Below are 17,390 nucleotides of genomic sequence, written 5' to 3' on the forward strand. Positions count from 1 at the left end.
TTATAAAGAATTTGTTTTAACCTATTTGGAGATGCCTGAGCTAGCCGCAATTAAGAGTGGTAAAATGACAGAGCCTATGTGGTTGCTCCTTTATCGCTCAGTTTTTCCTTTGGAGTTGTTCTACTGAGTATCACTGGATGGGACAAGCACAAGTGATAATGCGCGCTGCCTCTGTAACAGCAATGGCCAAACAATGAGCCCAACAATATGTCCCCTGCACAAGCATTTGTTTGCTTTTTTATACAGTAGTGATTATTCTTAATGCGACGTTCAGTAACTGTACGGTTCCGTTTGGACTTCTAATACACAGGGAACGTAATTTACAGTAAAAATCGCGCGCAAACGCACGCGATTACTTTTACAAGCCAGTTTACATGCTAAGTTAGAGCAAAACTACGCTGCGCAAGATTGGCTGGGTAAGCTTATGCGCAGCAACAGGAGAACGAGACAGGCCCGTCAACAGAAGTCGGGAGACAGGATGGCGCAGCCGCTGTGGCGATGTTGTTCTCAAGGTGCAACGTCTGCCACAGGCGCCAATTTAGACACTTGATTTTCGGAGTTGTGCTGCGCAATGACTATTTGGCAGCAGCATATCCAAATGGCGTTCTCGTTTAGCTGTTTACCTCTCGTCTCTCTCTCGTTTCTTTCGGGAAACGCGGCGCTGTTTACTAGTCTTGGCGCTGCCGAAATTCAATGCCTGGACTCCGAGACGAGAAGCCTGAAGCGCCGGTGCCTACGCAAGCCGAGATTCTTCCCTCGCTTGCCACACACCAAGTGGCACATATACAGTGGCCAACTCTGGCGTGAAGTCATTGAAAAGCACCACATTTTCAGTGCATTAACCGAGCAGATGGCTATAGGGTTGGCGTGAGAGTCGTTCAGTGAAAAGCGGCACATACCCACGGGATTTGTCACGCGGCCTGATTAAAGCGACCGGTTGCTGTCTTTGAGAAACCCTTGGGAAGTGGCCTCGATTCAGCTCAACATAGAATAAAATTAAGGAGATCTTTTTCATCAATGTAGAGCGGCATGTTTTATTGAAGACCAGTACAAACCGAGTCGCACATAGTGCCTCAAATGGACGACAAAGAGTTTCATTGAAAAGCAGTACCTGCCCCGCCCCGCCTCTACAGTGACCCATGTCGGCGTGAAGTGGTTTCGTTGAAGAGCGGCAGATGCTTGCACAGTGCCGGATACTCGGTGACCCAAGTTGGTACGCTGGTTGGTTTTGAACCCTGGTGCATCATTACAGGAGCCCGATGCGCTAGACATTTTACACACAGTTAGGCAGGTCATCAATATAGATTAAGAAAAGTAAAGGGCCAAAAAGGCTGCGCTGCGAAACACCGGAGGTTACTTTGTTATAAGAGGAATTACTGTTGTTAACAGACGTATATTGTACTCTGGATGAGAGGAAATCCTTAATCCATCCAATAATGGTTGGGTGTATGTTAAGGTTCATTAGCTTCAGTACTAGTCTAATGTGAGCAACGCGATCGAAAGCTTTCGAGAAATCCAGGAAGCTAGCATAAACTTAAACCCTAGGTCTAGGTACGAATGTATGTCATGTAAAAAGCCGGCTGACTGTGTTTCACATGAATAACCACGATGAAAGCCACGTTGGTAACCAACAATAATTTTGTGCTCTTCTAAGTAGTTAATGATTTCAGTATACAAGATGTGTTCAAGTAATTTACAAATAGTACTAGTTAAGGAGAGGGGGTGGTAACTTAATGGGTGAGTTCGGTCTCCGGACTTAAAAATGGGTATGACGACTTTTGCAACCTTCTAATCGTGCAGAATAGAAAGACTGCAAGCTTATAAAGACTGCAAGAAGAGTGCACCTAATATGGGTGATAAACTAGACGACAAATGTTTTAACACTTTATTATTAATGCCAGTGTGATCAGAGGCGGAAGAAACTTTAAGTTTATTTAGTAAAGAAGAAATACCTGCTTCGCTAACAATTATTTCTGGCATTGATATGTTAATGAGATTGTCAAGGATTGGTGAAGATATGGTGTCTTCCTGTGTAAATACAGATGAAAATGCGCTATTCCATAAATCAGCACGTTCTGAGTGGTGGACCATATCACCGTGCTCATCAACTAGTGTTAAATCGGGATAGCTCTTCGGGTTTATTACGCGCCAAAAACGTTGAGGATTGTTAGTGAGCATAGAATATAGGTCATGGGCAAAGAAATGTCGTTTAGATGATTTTAGCAGTGACTGATATTGCTTATCGCAGGTCTTATAACGGTGCCCGGAATCTGAGTCGCGGGCTTTATCGGCTTTGGGATACAAACTTTTTCTTATTATTAAGGCGCCGAAGCTTTACGGTAAACCACGGGGCTGTCGGGGTGCAGGCTATTTTTGTTACAGGGACGAATCGATTAATTAGTTCAGTAAGAGTGGTTTTAAGTTCAGCCCAGTTAAGTTCGACGGTTTGAAATTGGCATCTATTGAGGAAATGTAAAGAGAATTCAGATAGCGCGGAGTTTATGCCGTCAAAATCCGCTCTATTGTAACATCGGATGTACTTACCTAAGCACGGACGTCTTGGAAGGTAAACTGCAACACTACCTGTTATGATATCATGATCAGATAGCCCATCTTGATGAGTTAAGTCGAAGCACACGTCAGGATCAGTGGTTAATACTAGATCTAAAATATTAGCGGATGTAGCCAAAGATCGCGTAGGACGGGTGATAAGATTTGTTAGAGAAAAGTCGAGACATGACTGCAGGAAACTGTGGGCCTCAGATAGGTAGGTAGCTGTTGAAAGGTTAGCCCAATCGACTTCGGGGAAATTAAAATCACCGAAAATTAGTACTAGAGATTTATAAAAACGGACCGTAATGATTTCAAGGGGCCGTTGGAATTCACGAGAAAACGTATTGCCCTTGTCAGGAGGTCGATAAAAAGCACCAATGATTATAAGGCCTGATTTATGTTTTATGGAAACCCACCCACACTCTTAAAAATGTGTAATGGGGAATACGTGGGGCGAAAAGATTTTTTTTGCACTGCCACGAAAACGCCACCACCTATTCGATTTGTCCTGTCACATCGAAAGTAATTAAATGAAGTCCAGCTTTCCAGAATGCAGGTATCGGGGACAGTATCGGTAAACCATGTTTCAGTTAGTATCACTATCCATGCTGAACATGAGTCAATGATGGATGATAGCTGTGCTGTTTTAGAAATGACGCTTGTTATGTTTGTGTAAAGAAAAGGAATGCGGTCTTGGGCGTCATTCTTCCTCGGTATCGGTCCAGTGGATGGATGGTTAGTGTGATCACATGACACTCGTCATTCTGTAGCTCTTTCAGACACTCGCTTCACGCGTTTCTGATCGCTATCCCAGATAGAAACGTCATTATTATTAATCAGCTTTCTGAACACGAGTCGCACACGATCGCCTTCCTTTCGTATTGTTTTGGAAAATAGCAGACGATTGCGGCATTTATTCCGCACTGTTACAGAGTAGTCACGAGAAATGCTCAAAGGTTTATCTTTTAGTTTGTAACCATAGCCAAGTAGTGCATCAATGTCTTTGTCATTGAAAAACTTTGCAATCATTGGTCGCTTTATTCGTTAGAGAAACGACCTAATCTATGCGCCCTTGCTGTTGAGGACACTTTCATACCAAGATGATTGTCGCAAAATTCCTGAAACAAGCGCTCAGAAGTTTCCCATCATTCGTTCTGTTCCGAATCAGAAAGCCCGTAAAATAGTAAATTGCACCTGCGGGAGTGGTTTTCTAAATCGTCGACCTTATCTTCTATTTTGGAGATGCTCAATTCGTGAGTTAGAACGGAGTGCGCATTAGCCTCCCCTGACAAAAGCCCTGAAGTTATCTTTCGCTCGAAATCATCGAGTTGATTCTGCATTTTAGAAAAGCGTTCTTCGCAGTTAAGTGCTACTTTCTCAGAAACATTGGACAGAATTTTAGCTTCAAGTTCAGAAACACGTCGAATAAGTTGGTCTAGGTGACCTTTTATGCCGATATGGATTTGTAGTACCTTATTAACAGATTCTGAAATACCTATACTATTAGAATCTAGTCTCTGAACAGTGCTGAATACAAAATCAAGTTTTTCTTCTTGTGGTTCAGTCATGGGACTCGGGTTTGCCTCTACGTCGCCCCGAAGCAGCAAAAGGCGCCATAGATGCAAGACACAATCACAAAAACACTTCATTGAATCGGGTGGCCATGACATCGCTAATAAGAACACATCGTTGTTACGAAAAGAAAAAGCAACATTTAGGCTCACCTGCACAAGCATGAAAAGTGAGCGTGGCATCGCAGCTGGGGTGTCGTGACCCGAAGTGCTGTCGAAATGGGTGTGCTTTAGCACTGTGGTTGTCGTAGATAAGGTTCCATGTTGCCAGCCGAGCAATGCAGTCGTATCCACAACTGGTGGTTGATCCGGTGACGGACTCGACGATTGACTGCGCATCCAACGTAAACCTTTCAGCTCGGTGTCTTCATTAGGTCCGATATTTTCCGATGGATAACCCAGGCACTGCAGTACGACGGCCGACGGTGAACCAAGCGTCGCCATCAACACCTGGACAAGCATGAAAAGTGAGCGTGGCATCACAGCTGCGGTGTCGTGGCCCCTATTGTAGACACACAAGCTCGCCGAAATAAAAGCAAAACCAGTGAGGTACTGGTTATCCACGCTTCCGGTATATGCTCACCCGATCCGCACCTATGCTAGGCGTTGACATCCTCTTTGCTTCGAGCACGATAGTTTCGCCCACACAACAACGAGCCCCAGATGTGTCCTGTGGTTCGAGTGCCACGTCGGATGTCGCTGGGAAAACAGAAAAGAGTGAGTGGCCGGAACTCGTGCGCCTCATATTTCTTCGTTGACGGGCAAATCTCCGACATAGGGCAATCGGCCTCTGCCGTCTACAACTTGTACTATTTTGCCCCTCAGGGAAACACAATCGACGGTGCCCGGCCGGGCAGTAATGCAACGAGACAAGCTCGACTCCTGTTACCGCGGAGACTGTTCCGGACACGACACACTTTCAGTGTTCGTTACGAGGATATACAAGGACATGTAGCTTTCGGGTTTATTGCCTTCAGCCTACATCGTAACAGACAGACGAAATAGCGATGCTATGGGGAGCAGACGACAACCAAATAGGGAGTCGTCATTTGTTGTACTCGAATAACACTCCTTGTTTTACCTTGACAAAGAGATTACACAACCTCATTTGCTCCTCTGACGTGCTTGGCAATCTTAGGTAAAAATAGAGCGAAATGCACTGGTGGCACATTAATTCCTTAGAGATGATAGACGAGGGTAATAAAATTAGCAATATTTCATATGATGGGCGTTGAATTGGTGATGACATGTTTAATATGTTATGTTTTTTATGATTATGATTGTGACGATGACAATGACGCAAGATAGACAGAGTTTTGATATGTACCAGTGTAGAGTTTTTAACAGGGAACTAATAATTTTTTTTAGTTCAAGAGCGGCACTTACTCAGTGACACGTGCACAGTTGCACATAACCAATGGGCCAAGTTGTCTATTCCCAAATTCGCTATTCGGGCGCATTCCCTGTGGCACACAACCAGTGGAACATACCCAGAGGCCAAATCTGGTGTGACAGAGGTTAGAAACGTGCATCATATAAAGAAATGCGTGAAGTTTACAAATATTGCTCGTCGCATAAAACAGTTATTCTTTTAAGGCCCCAGTTCCGATGCTCTGTGGAATTGGTGCTCAAGAAAGGTTATCTCAGTGAGTGCTGTCATTTTTTTTTCTGTTTTCGGCACCATCTGCGCAGCGCAGTTGTGAGAACCAGTGTCCTATTGGAAATTCGCTGCTAGATAACTTTTTCTCTTTTCTGTTTTCTCGGCGAATAAATTATGCCGCTTTCTGTGTTGACTGCGAGGTACGGGAAGAAGCCAGAGACGGAATATATAATCGGATACATGTAAACCTCTAGGTAATCACCCATCACTGACTGTGTGGCCTGCATAGCGGTCTTCCTCACTTCACGAAACTCCCTCTCCAAATGCCCGAATAAATCTAATGAACCTGTCTGTTTCTTCCTAGATTCTTTTCACTCCTGACATAGCGAGAATGTTGAGTCAGCAAGCTTTGAGTCAGCAAGCCTTGCGCCCGCGAAATTGAACCACCATCTTCAGCTCACCGTCGCGCGGTTTCACACACACACACAGCCTGCGGTGCGCAAGGACGAGGCTGTGTGCCCTGAAATCCACCAAGACTCCAGCCGTCGTGATATCATTAGACATTACAGGGGCCTTCGACAGCGTGTGGCACGACACGGTTCTCTTCTTCTTCCGGAAACACCGCTGCCCTGTCAACCTCTACAACCTGAGACGAACCCGGTACGTGGCGATCGCAAACAGAACTTGTAGCATGTGCCAGAGTAGGTCAACCCAGCGCGCCTCCACTTACCTTAACCCAGCGCGCCTCCCCCGTTTGCTCAACGTCACCTAGACTTTCCACTAGGTTGCGGCGCTTTACCGTGCGCTCGGCACGCTCCTTCGTACTTTTCCCGGCGTGAAATTATCTTCACCTCCTAGCGGCTTCCTCCTCCGCTTCCTTCGAGGCTTCGAACAAACATTCGTACATTGCGCTAGCTGGCCAGATACGCTTGCGCGTAAAAAGAGCAATGGTTACTATAGTGAAGAAAATCACTTGCAGAGAACAAGTAAATGAGGAACAGCTACTGAAGCAGCGACCATGTTTCGGCTAGGCGAAACAGTAGCAAAGGCTGAATGGTATGATTAGGTTTTCGAAATAGTCACTCGGTTCGCCTCTAAACAGGTTACGTCGATATAGTACTTTGTTATTTCCGATGAACTGCACACGATACGGGCACAAGTAAAATAAAAAGTAAACTTGAGATCATTTGGGAAGACACTACTGTGCAGCATAGTTTGTCCGGTTAATTCAATTGGCTACGTTGAGCTCGGGAGGTTTGTTTAGTACCCACGTCGTAGTCTTCGCTAATTGTTTGACCATGAAGAACGTTCTGGACACGCGAAGTATTGTTACGTTTATACGAAAGGCCGTGTTTGCGCAGACCGTATAGATAGCTCACGCGCGTGAGGAGCACACAAACCAACTCAGGTATACGAGAGAAATGTGATAGCTACGTCTGTAGGGCCGGTGTCAGAGAGCTCCCAAGTATCGTGTGTTGTGTCCACAGAGAGGCATCGTGCACTGTTGCAGCAGATAACGTTTCCGGCATGGGAGTGGGTGCAGGATTCGGCGGAAAGGTCACAGGCGTAAACGGACACAGATCGGCTGTCAAGAGAGATAGATGAATATTCGTACTTCTTGTTTCCGCACTCTGTACCATATACGCGACCTCCTACATGGCAGAACTCCGAGGCCTAGTGTTTGCACTGGTCATTGGAAACGAGGACGAATGATGCTCGACGCGAAGGCGATGCCGATGGGTTAGGCACGATGGCCTTGCACACGCGAAAGAAAGGATAGGCTATATCTGTACCTCTATGGAGTCTGTGTCATTGTTCTTCTTGCCTCCAAGCTACATTAGACGTATGTTGTTTCAGACGAAGACATTCTGTCAAGAGCAAGGAGGTTAACCAGGTTGAGGCTGGTTTGCTACCTATATACTGATGAACGGGAAAGCAGGAAGGGAAGAAAAGGAACGACGGACTGCACTTCTTAGGTGCTGTTTAGTTGATCAGGCTGCAAGAGTTTGCTGCATTTTTATATGTTTTATCGAAAGTGCACGTCATAAAAGCTGCATGCACAATCAGCAGAGAGAGAGAGAGAGAGAAACGAAGAAGGAAAGGTAGGGAGGTTAGCAAAGGACGTGCCCAGTTGGTTACCGTTAACTTGGGGACGGTAAAGGAAGAACAGATAAGCAGAGTAAAGAAAAATAATAGTCATTCGCAGTCAGTGGCAGTGGAATCTGCGCTAGCACAAGCGTTCATAAATTCCAGTGTCCTTCAAGAAGCGCCGAAGGACTTTGTGGCATTTTGCATGCAAAAATGCATAGGCCCGGGTACAACGATTTTTTTTCTGAGAGCGGTCCATGTTCTAGCAGGTTCAGCTTTGCTTGTAAAGTACGTCGTTCAGTGTCAAAGGATGGGCAGTGACACAGAAGGTGCTGTAGAGTCTGATCGCACCCGCACAAATTGCACGCCGCACTGTTGGCAATTCCTGTCAGGAATGAATAGGTATTTGTAAATGCAAAACCGGACCACATGTGACACAGTCGAAGACACATCTGTAGAATTTGCCTAAAAGGTGAAGCTGCCTTACCTGGACTTACGGTAAAAATATCTCCGACTATATATAGTTTGATCATACAAGAAAAGGTTCAAACTTTGTCGCCTAACTCAAGCAAAAGGACGATAAGCGTAGAAAGATGTTGTAAAGCCGCAACGTTATTGCTGGAATGACAGAACACATTATTTGTCGAAAACTAGCCATACAACACACACACACACACATATATATATATAAATACATACATATATGCCTAACTACATATAAGCCTAACTGCATTATCATCGGGTCCCTTTCATTAGCTACCAATAGGGGACACGCGTTTTTTAGTGGGAGCAGTAATACAACGACTTCAATAAGCATAGCAGAATATTAATTGTATAGGGAAGCAGCTATAGGTATGACGCATGCAAATGAAAATTTAAATGCTTGGTTGCATAACATTCGATACTTCGTCATAACCAGATTACCGATATTATTAGGAAGGCAAGCGCCAGTCACGATGTACACAAGATAATTTTTTTCCGTATTGGTATTTATGCTTGTGTCTACCAACAAATAACCATAGGCTCTGAAAAGCAGTTCATCTGCACGGCGGAACACGTCAACATACATGACTCCGTTAATTACGCGGTTTTGCAGTGCCCTGCAAGGATCTTCACAACGTACGATAATCTTTAGTTATCAACACGAATGAAATCTACAACGTAATTTTGACTTGAAAGTGAATGGTTAGTCATCGAGAACACCGCCTAATAAATGGTATCGCTTCCGTGATTTGCAAGGGTAATTTCTTTCGGTACTAATCAAGCGTAGCGGTAAAAAACAATTTCGCTTTCTTGAAGATTACGGCATATGCTTGGAGGTACACTTGATGTATTCCTAACCAATTCCAGGTCACTTTGAAGTTCTGAAGCTTGTTAAGTGAGACGGTATCAGCAAGCTCAAAGGTAATTGAAGCTTCAACAGCAGCGAAAAAAGGTTCAGCCGAAGGCAAGAAAGATCCTGTGCAGCTGTTTCCATAAGGGGCTGTTTCCAGCTCGTTCGCTTCTGCACGTTATACGACATCCACAACAACGTAGCCATGACAGCAAAAAAGAAAAGAAGAATATAAAAAAAAGAAACAAATAGACCATTTATTCCCGGAAAGCCCTAGCACTGCTGAGGTGAACATCTGCCACGATATAACGAAAATAGGGTCGAGAATAGCGGCTACGGAAGCAACAGTTACTGACACGCCCTGGGCGCATAAAATAACGGAATGCAAAAGTTATGCACACACTAGGTCTTTTTACCGTTTTACGTTTTTGAGCGAGCTCATTATGCGCTGTTTGAAGGGCTATATAAATTGGGAAGGAAAGTGCCTCTTTATATCCAGCACAGACTTCTTACTGGAGGGTTAAAAAAATGTAGACAACCGGAAAGAAATAAAGAAAAACGTAAACAATAAGTGCACTTCTTTCGTGAGCTAATTTTAGCGACAACAGCTGGAAGAAGCTGCCCAACCGGCACCTTCCTGAAAATATACATATAACTGCACAACGCTGGAAACAAAGCCCATATCTGGTAGGCACAGAGGGGTCGATGAAGCGAGAAATTAATCAGGGATCACGTCTCGGTTTCAGCGAAGCTACAACTTATGTATGTATTCCTGGCTAAATGAACAATAGTGCATTATTAACAACAGGCACTAATATAGAATCTAAGATAGCTACAGTACCCGAAAATGCTTCATATATTCTTGTGGCGATTGTGATATTATTTTCTCGTGCAACGTCGTCCAATCACCTGACTCAATATAGCTAGCACGTGTTTCAAATTATTCAGCATCCTTTTATGCCATTAAGTTAGTGCTTCGGTAAATGGTAGTGCATGTTGCAAAACAGCCGTGCCGTCGCAGCGTTCCAGCAAGCCTTCGGCTTGCTTGAATCCCTTTTTGGATCCCTTCTTTGCTGCATCCCATGAATGGGAAATTGGTGTTTCTATGACAGGTCGTCTGTCAAAGGTCACAGGCACTCTTCCTAAGCTCACGTGCAATTTCTGTTTTCAACAAGCGTTCCATCAGGCAAGACGAAGCAGTCAACACGTTGGGAAAACGCGCGTTCATGACAGGGCGCATACCTACGTGAACAGCGTGTCGTAAACAGCGACGACGAATAACGACAAAAAAGAGTAGAGAGGAGTGTTAGAGACAAAGTGCGCGAAGTCGGCAAGGACAAACAAACAACTAGATTTTCAATGTCGCTTATTTATTCATATCTGCCTCTCCGAAGTGGCACGGCGTTGGGTAAGAAAAAGGGTGCGTTACCAATCAATTTTTCACCCCTGACACAGAATTCAAGATTCGATCAAATTGTGGACGTGAAACACAATACAAATAGAAAGAGAAAGGCAGGAACATCAACTAGACGAACGTCAGGTTTGCTACCCCACGCAGAGGGAAAAGAAAAGGAGGAATAAAAATAGGAAAAATGGATAGTTCGCATCCTGGATGCACTGCTTGTAGTGAAAGGCCATGGTACCAAGCTAAAGTTTATCAAGCAGCGGTTATGTGTCGTTCCCCGTAGATACGCTGGGCTATCGTTATTCGACCACCACATATCACGGTCGGCGGCAAAGGAGACAAGAGTGCCGCCTGTGAAGTCAATCCTGGTGCTTTCCTATAGCTGATGACTTGCACTGAAGTCACCTGTGAAGACCCAGAGGTCATTATTTGTTTGCACTATTTCTTTAGGCCTCTTGCAGTCAAAGCGGTGTGGTGGAGCTACGTAGGCTCTAACACATGCGAAGGACACGGTGTTTTTTTGGATATGCATATTGTTGGATGTTGTTGGTTTTGGATACATATTGGTTGTCGCCGTCAGGTTCTACGGTGTCGGCAACACGCGTAAAATCCACTCGGATGTAGCCTGAACGACATCGAGATGCTTGGTTCACAAACGACCAGTATGGGGAAGCAAGTTTGGGAGATGAAATTGATGGGAGACAGAGCGAGCGAAGCCAGGCATGGCATGGAGGTTACCAATGCCCACGTCTGGTTCGCCACCCAGTACAGGGGGAGAGAAATAAAGGGATGGAAGCACATATGAAGGGACGAGAGAGAGAGAGAGTTTTGCGCAAGAAACAACGTGCGTACCAAGAGTCCAAGCTGTGGCAGAGACCTGTCGATTAAAGGTAATGTCGCGACGCAGTTACTGCTGACAACAGAGAGCTGAAACAGCAGCTGCAAGCTTCAGGATTTGCTTCGGCTGGGCCCTGTTCATTGCGTTTTTGGTCTCTGTGAGGGATAAGGCGTGAATAGATATAAGGTGTGAATAGAAATTTGCGTACATACTTTTGCGGTGTCCTTCTATAGTACTGAGCACTCAGAGAAGTTGACCAACTGTTTGAAAGGGGGTGGGGAAGTAACTGGGTAGCTTAAAGATAGTCAGCTTAAAGAATGTTCTTGATGATTATGCTACTGCAGTAACCTGAGCACAAGGTATCCGTTTTGGTTTAAGATCCGACAATGCTCTCGATATTTGCTCGGGCGTGAATGCTTCTGAAATTACAGTGACGCACAACTGCAGCAGCTTAGGGCAGTTGGTATTGCAATATATTTTATACCGCACGGCGAACTAGATAATGCAGATAAGAAAACACTTTCACACAGAACACCATCACTGTGTGTACATGTTTGCCAACCTGCCTGGGCTAGTTCGCTCTGTGGTTTACAATGACTTGAAAGCCTACCGTAACATGTAGTCGAACTAAAGAGGCAGACGTCACCTTCCTATCATTTCTATATTTTTGCTCGTGAACGCGCCCACAAGAATATTTGTCTACATTAATGTCAGGACGATCGGTAAGCGGTAGCTAAATATACTAAATTTTTTATATAGGTAGATACCGCACTTATATATTTTCCAAAACCAATAAACGAGAATTCAAAATGCACATATAGGTAGGTTCGGAGAAAGGTTGCAGCATCAACTTTAATGCATTGTGCAAATTTGTATTTATGGTGCATCTATGACAACTTGTATTGTTCTTTATTGCTCCTGTATGCATTCGCCGACCGCACTACTGTCTCTTTTCATGACCAAGGTTACAGGCCTAGTCAGGAAACGCGCTTTGCATGCTTCCGTTTGCCCCACCACGTTGGCGCAAAGCATTGTACATGAATAATTGTCAGTATAAAGTCGAAGTTGAAGTCAACCCTAAGGGTTTTCGAATTAGTAGTTTTCGAGACCCAATCGAATAAGAAAGAAATAGTGCCCAGAAACGGATTGCATTTATTAAAATATTGGTTATTTTTATTAGTTTTTTAATTGTGTACAACCGTTCTCGCCACAAATAGAAAGCAATCTTCAAAATCTACTATATTTACAACATCAGAAAATTTCTGTCACTACTCTGTACATTATAAAGAGTTGGTTATTAAAAATGAATACAGCATTAGGAGCAATTAAGCCATTTATTTGGATGTTCAGGACCCATTGGCGAGTGCTAATGATAGTGGTTTCGCCATTGAAGTCTCGTTTCCCGAGTATTGTATAAAATATTTCGCTAAGTAATTTCTCATCTTTTCTGTCTATCATGGCCACCAAAATGAAAGTCATCCGCAAATTGATGATTTGAAGTATTCGAGAACTGTTGACACAATATCAGTAATTAGGAAGAGTGACTCTGAGTAGCGAATTACTTAAGGCAGAATATAGGGCTATTCGACCTAATCAAATACGACCATATTCGATTGGTCAATAGAAAGTTTGGGATGTTCGCACACCCCACTAACCAAATTATAACAATGAAGGGAAAGCTATTTGCCTGACTGGCTAACCGAGACAGATCACCAGAAGAAGGGCTCATCTAGTGACTGCCTCCGAACTTAGTCTGCTGTGCGCCTACGGCATCGAAGTTTTACACATTGAATCATCGTCATCACCTTCTTCATTATCATCAATGACATCATCATCTACGTCGTCCTATTTCAAATCCACTGCCCAATGCAGGCCTCTCGCGTTCACCTCTAAGTGCCCATTTTTTCGGTCAGCCCATCCTGGGTCGGCACGTTTTCCAATTTCATTGCACCACCTAGTTCTTCGCTGCTCTCCAGTACGCTTCACTTCATTTGGCACCTATTGCGTAACTCTAGCAGACCAACGTTTGTGCTCGCTACACATTCCTACATTCCGGATCGGTTAAGAATGAGTCGAGTTCAGTGGGGCGAGCCCTCGTCCGTTCTCCGGAACACACCACGGGTTTTTTGTTCTTGAATGGCTTCCTAAATCCCTAGCCTTCGCAGCACTCCGTGGAGTTGGGGAAACAGAGCACAGGCAAGCCCAGGTGTTGCCATAGTGCAAAAGAAGGATGAGGTAATGCGTCATGAATAATGGCAGGATGAGTATCTGAACTGATCCAGCAGAAACTAACATCGTAAAAAAATGGCACCTTGCTTCTTTCGAGCACGTACTCTGCACCAAGACACGATTGAAGCTCTGTCAGAAGCACGACCTCTGCCAGAGGCAGATGTCGCCATGCCATCAATGTGGTCACACCTGCTCCCCCATAATTTTGGAAAGCAATTTTGTTCTCTACTTGCAAGCAAATTAAAAAAAAGGGCGATGCAAGTCATCATTTCATGCTTGTCACATTTTTCTTTCTTTCGGATGTTAGCTACCAGTGGTTGGAAGAAAGTTCCTGTCGTCTGGAAGTTGTTGTGGGTGGAGAGGAAGCGAAAACTGGTATAAGAAAATACTAACTGTTTTATGAGAAAACCAAAAAATAATTTTAAGTGAGCAACCTCCTCCAGAAGCTGCAAAACGCTGCTGACACACACATACAATACTCAAGCAGACTCAACTCACATTGGGATCTGCGTAATGAGAAGCATGCACGCTTTGGTAGAAAGTGGTGTGTGCGGATCACAGAACTGTTCTGCAGCGAAAGACTATTGGTTTCGCGGCGTACTACATGCTGATAACGAGTGCATTTTGTCGTTGTTGCGATGTCCAGTGACCAAAGCTGGTGTCAAAAAGATTCGATGAATAATGGCGTGGTCACAGTGGCATTATCTGAAGCACACACCTAGTAGCACATAACGAGTGGTCCCAGAGGTGCAATCTCAGTGATCTGCGGGATCGGCTCACAGTTTGCGGCTGCACTCTCTTTGGGATCGGTTAACATTTTTACACTACACCATCTTCAGTATCGAGGCACATTTTTATACGCAGTGTACTCAGAATCGGCCCACGACTACCACCAGATAGTAGCCCTATATTTGTTACAGAAAAGGGCTTCAACTTTCCCAAAAACATTTCGCAGTTAAAAAGAAATATATGTACACTGGCACGTGATGCAAGGGCGATAGGTGTAGCGTGATAGGTTTGTTCGAAGATTATAATAAAAAAGTGCGCGTGGCAACTTCTGTCTAGCCCTCACTTCGCTTCTTGAAAGGGCATATTTCTACTAAAACTGCTCGCCTGATAGAATGATAGTCACAGAAAAAAATCACCGACGATTACGATACTTCGTAATGCGAAATTTGAGCGCAGCTCCATGCTTAGTGATACCATAGTATCAGCGGTAGAAGGTGGTGAAGAAGCAGCAGCTCCGAAGAACAAGAACTAGTAATATGAACAGGTCCGCAGGTATTAATATGTGGTTCAAGGCGTAGTGTTCCCATCGGTACTTTACATACGTGCTGTCATTTCGCGATATATTGGCTAGCGCGAATAATCTGTCTCGTGCGGCACGCTGCGAACGGAGTGAAGTGTGCCATGACTGCCTCGCGAATCGGGAGATCAAGAGTGCCAACGCATGAGTAACGCGCAAGCGCAATTCACAGTCGCCGCCGCAGACAGACCTCCGCTCATGCAGCGCTTTGTTTCCCTACAGACGGCGCACGCTACACTGGCCCTATCGTCGCCGCAAAGCCCGTCTTGCGCGGCAATACGTTTTTCTCCTCCCGCGTTCGCCATACTCTCCTCCTCCGCGTTCCGTCTCATCATTCCGCTCCACCCAGCTTCTCCGCTTCCCTTCTCGCGCTCTCTTCGCTCTCGCCGTCTTTCGTCTCTCGCTGCGCTCCAAGTTCGCTTTCATCCTTCGCTGTGCTCATTCGTTTAGTTACGAGCGACAACACCAATGCTCGCCGCAGGAAGGGGCACCTAAGAGCTGCGGTTTAAAAGTAATTTAAAGCGTGCTCGGGCAGTTCGAGGCAAAAAGTCGTAATCCGGGGAAAGTATGCTGGGAGGCAGAAGAGAATAACGGAGGTAGAAAAGGCAACGTGAAAAGCACTTCGTCTCTTTATTGTGTGCGGGCTCGGTAGATGATTTCCTTAGGATAAAGCGCCTCACCCGAATGAAAAAAAAAATGATTGATTAGGAGCCTAAGGTAATTAAGTTAAGTCCTTCATTATAAGTACTGACGTCAAAGAAACATTTATCATTACTGGCGTTAACAAAAAGATTAAAAGGCATGTTACGCTTAAAGATAGCGCACACGCAGTGCATGTCGAAGGCGCTAATATTCTGGAGCGAAGGGAGTGCCCTCAAGCGCTCGAGCCAACGGAGACATCATGAAGACAGCGCAAAAGGAAAACCAACGGTATCTCGGCAGCAAGCGTTTCGTTTTCGATACAACGTGACGCCCGCTCCCAGAGTCGCCTGTACTTCTGAATTGACGCGGACAGATTGCTTCTCGCTGTCAGTACCAGGCACCTCGCTCCGCGAGCGTTATACGTTGACTAAGAGGCGCAAAACGATCAATCTTTTTCGCACCGCATCGGCGCTTCTTTCGTTAACATCTTTTCATGATTTCGTCACCCCGGAATACTTTAATTCGCGCATCGTGCCGGCTTCGTCCGCAATCTTCAGAGGGATGCGACAACACGCACCAGCACAAAGAAAGGAAGCGTGAATAAAGAACAATGCCCACAGACTGTTGTAATGCACACGAAAACAGCAATACGGATTCATATAAAAAAACAGCAAATGAGGGTAGAGAATGGAAAGAAAGCAAGGAAGGATAGCCAGGAATACATACATTAAGTATGCGCAAAAATAAACATATTGAGAAGACACTAGGAAAGGAATAGGGAACGAAAGAAGCAAGAAACAGAAAGAAATGAAGCAAATGAAGGGGAATGTAGAGAGAGAACGAAGAAAGAGTCTTTTTTGAGCTTTTGTGAAGAGATTCAGCGTGCCCCGCTCTCGCCAATATCAAAGCCGCGGTGGAGGCGGCGGCTCAAACGCTTGCGGGAAAAATGCGGCGCCAAGCGAAGGCGTGCCGCCGGACAATCCTCCATCGTTAATTATATCACCGCTGGAGCCACCCGCGCAAACAGAAGCGACGGTGAGAAGAGAAGGTGACGACAAAAGAATGGAGGCCAGCCGCGAGTGAATGAGAGAGAAGCGTGTGCGTACAGAGATGAGGAGGAGGAGGAGGAGGAGGAGGAGGAGGAGGAGGAGGAGGAGGAGGGAAATCGTGGCTCTCAAGAAGAGGGCAGAATTGAAAGAGAGCAGAACGGGTTAGGCTGAAAGCTGCTGCATCAAGAAAAGGCGCGCGACAATACCATAACACACTCAAAAGAACGAATAGATGGCAGTTTTGGTGTGCAAGGAAGTGCAAGACAAATTTATAATATAGGAAGGTGAAAAGACAGCGAACAATCGCGACGGGGCTGCGAAAACACATAAAGACATTGTGGTACGCACGAGAAAAAACGGCGACCAGAAAATGCGCATTGTCCGATATAAAGACTCTAAATAGACAGTTTTGGTTCTCACTTCTCATTCTTTTTTTCAGCGCCGACAGAATAAGCTCAGTCCTAGCTGGCGTTCGCAAATTTGGAATCAAAATGTTCATTTGAGGGGTACCGAGTGTCGAAAGAAGCGGGAAAGCAAAATATCACAGCAACGCAAATGCCGTCATATGAGAGCAGTCACAAGGAAAAAGAATAAAATAAGACAATGACTCGAAGAAGATGCATGCCATACAAAGGATGAAAAAGGAACGGAACGTACTTCGACTCCCGCTCGAAAGACCCAGCATTCCTTGATGAAAGTCCGTCTGATCGACTAACGCTTCAAAAGCAAACAAAAGAAAAGCGCACTGCATTATCCCACTGAGAGCGACTATATCT

At 45.0% G+C, this 17,390-nt stretch overlaps 1 protein-coding gene across 10 annotated transcripts in view; it reads right to left on the reverse strand.

The window, feature by feature from the left end:
* LOC135915269 (uncharacterized) overlaps nt 1-17,390 on the reverse strand; it is a 282,983-nt gene that overhangs the window by 34,313 nt on the left and 231,280 nt on the right. For 6 of the 10 annotated variants that reach the window (XM_065448289.2, XM_065448291.2, XM_065448292.2 and 3 more), the window contains one exon: nt 4,278-4,574. The exons of 2 other annotated variants lie outside the window; for them this stretch is intronic. In XM_065448289.2, the coding sequence (XP_065304361.1) occupies nt 4,278-4,574 (297 nt within the window). Of the gene's footprint in view, nt 1-4,277; nt 4,575-4,707; nt 4,807-17,390 lie in introns of those variants that run through there. 2 more of the 10 variants (XM_065448294.2, XM_070521931.1) reach the window with 2 other exon arrangements.

The sequence above is a fragment of the Dermacentor albipictus genome, chromosome 7 (assembly GCF_038994185.2).
Source record: "Dermacentor albipictus isolate Rhodes 1998 colony chromosome 7, USDA_Dalb.pri_finalv2, whole genome shotgun sequence".
NCBI lineage: Eukaryota > Metazoa > Arthropoda > Arachnida > Ixodida > Ixodidae > Dermacentor > Dermacentor albipictus.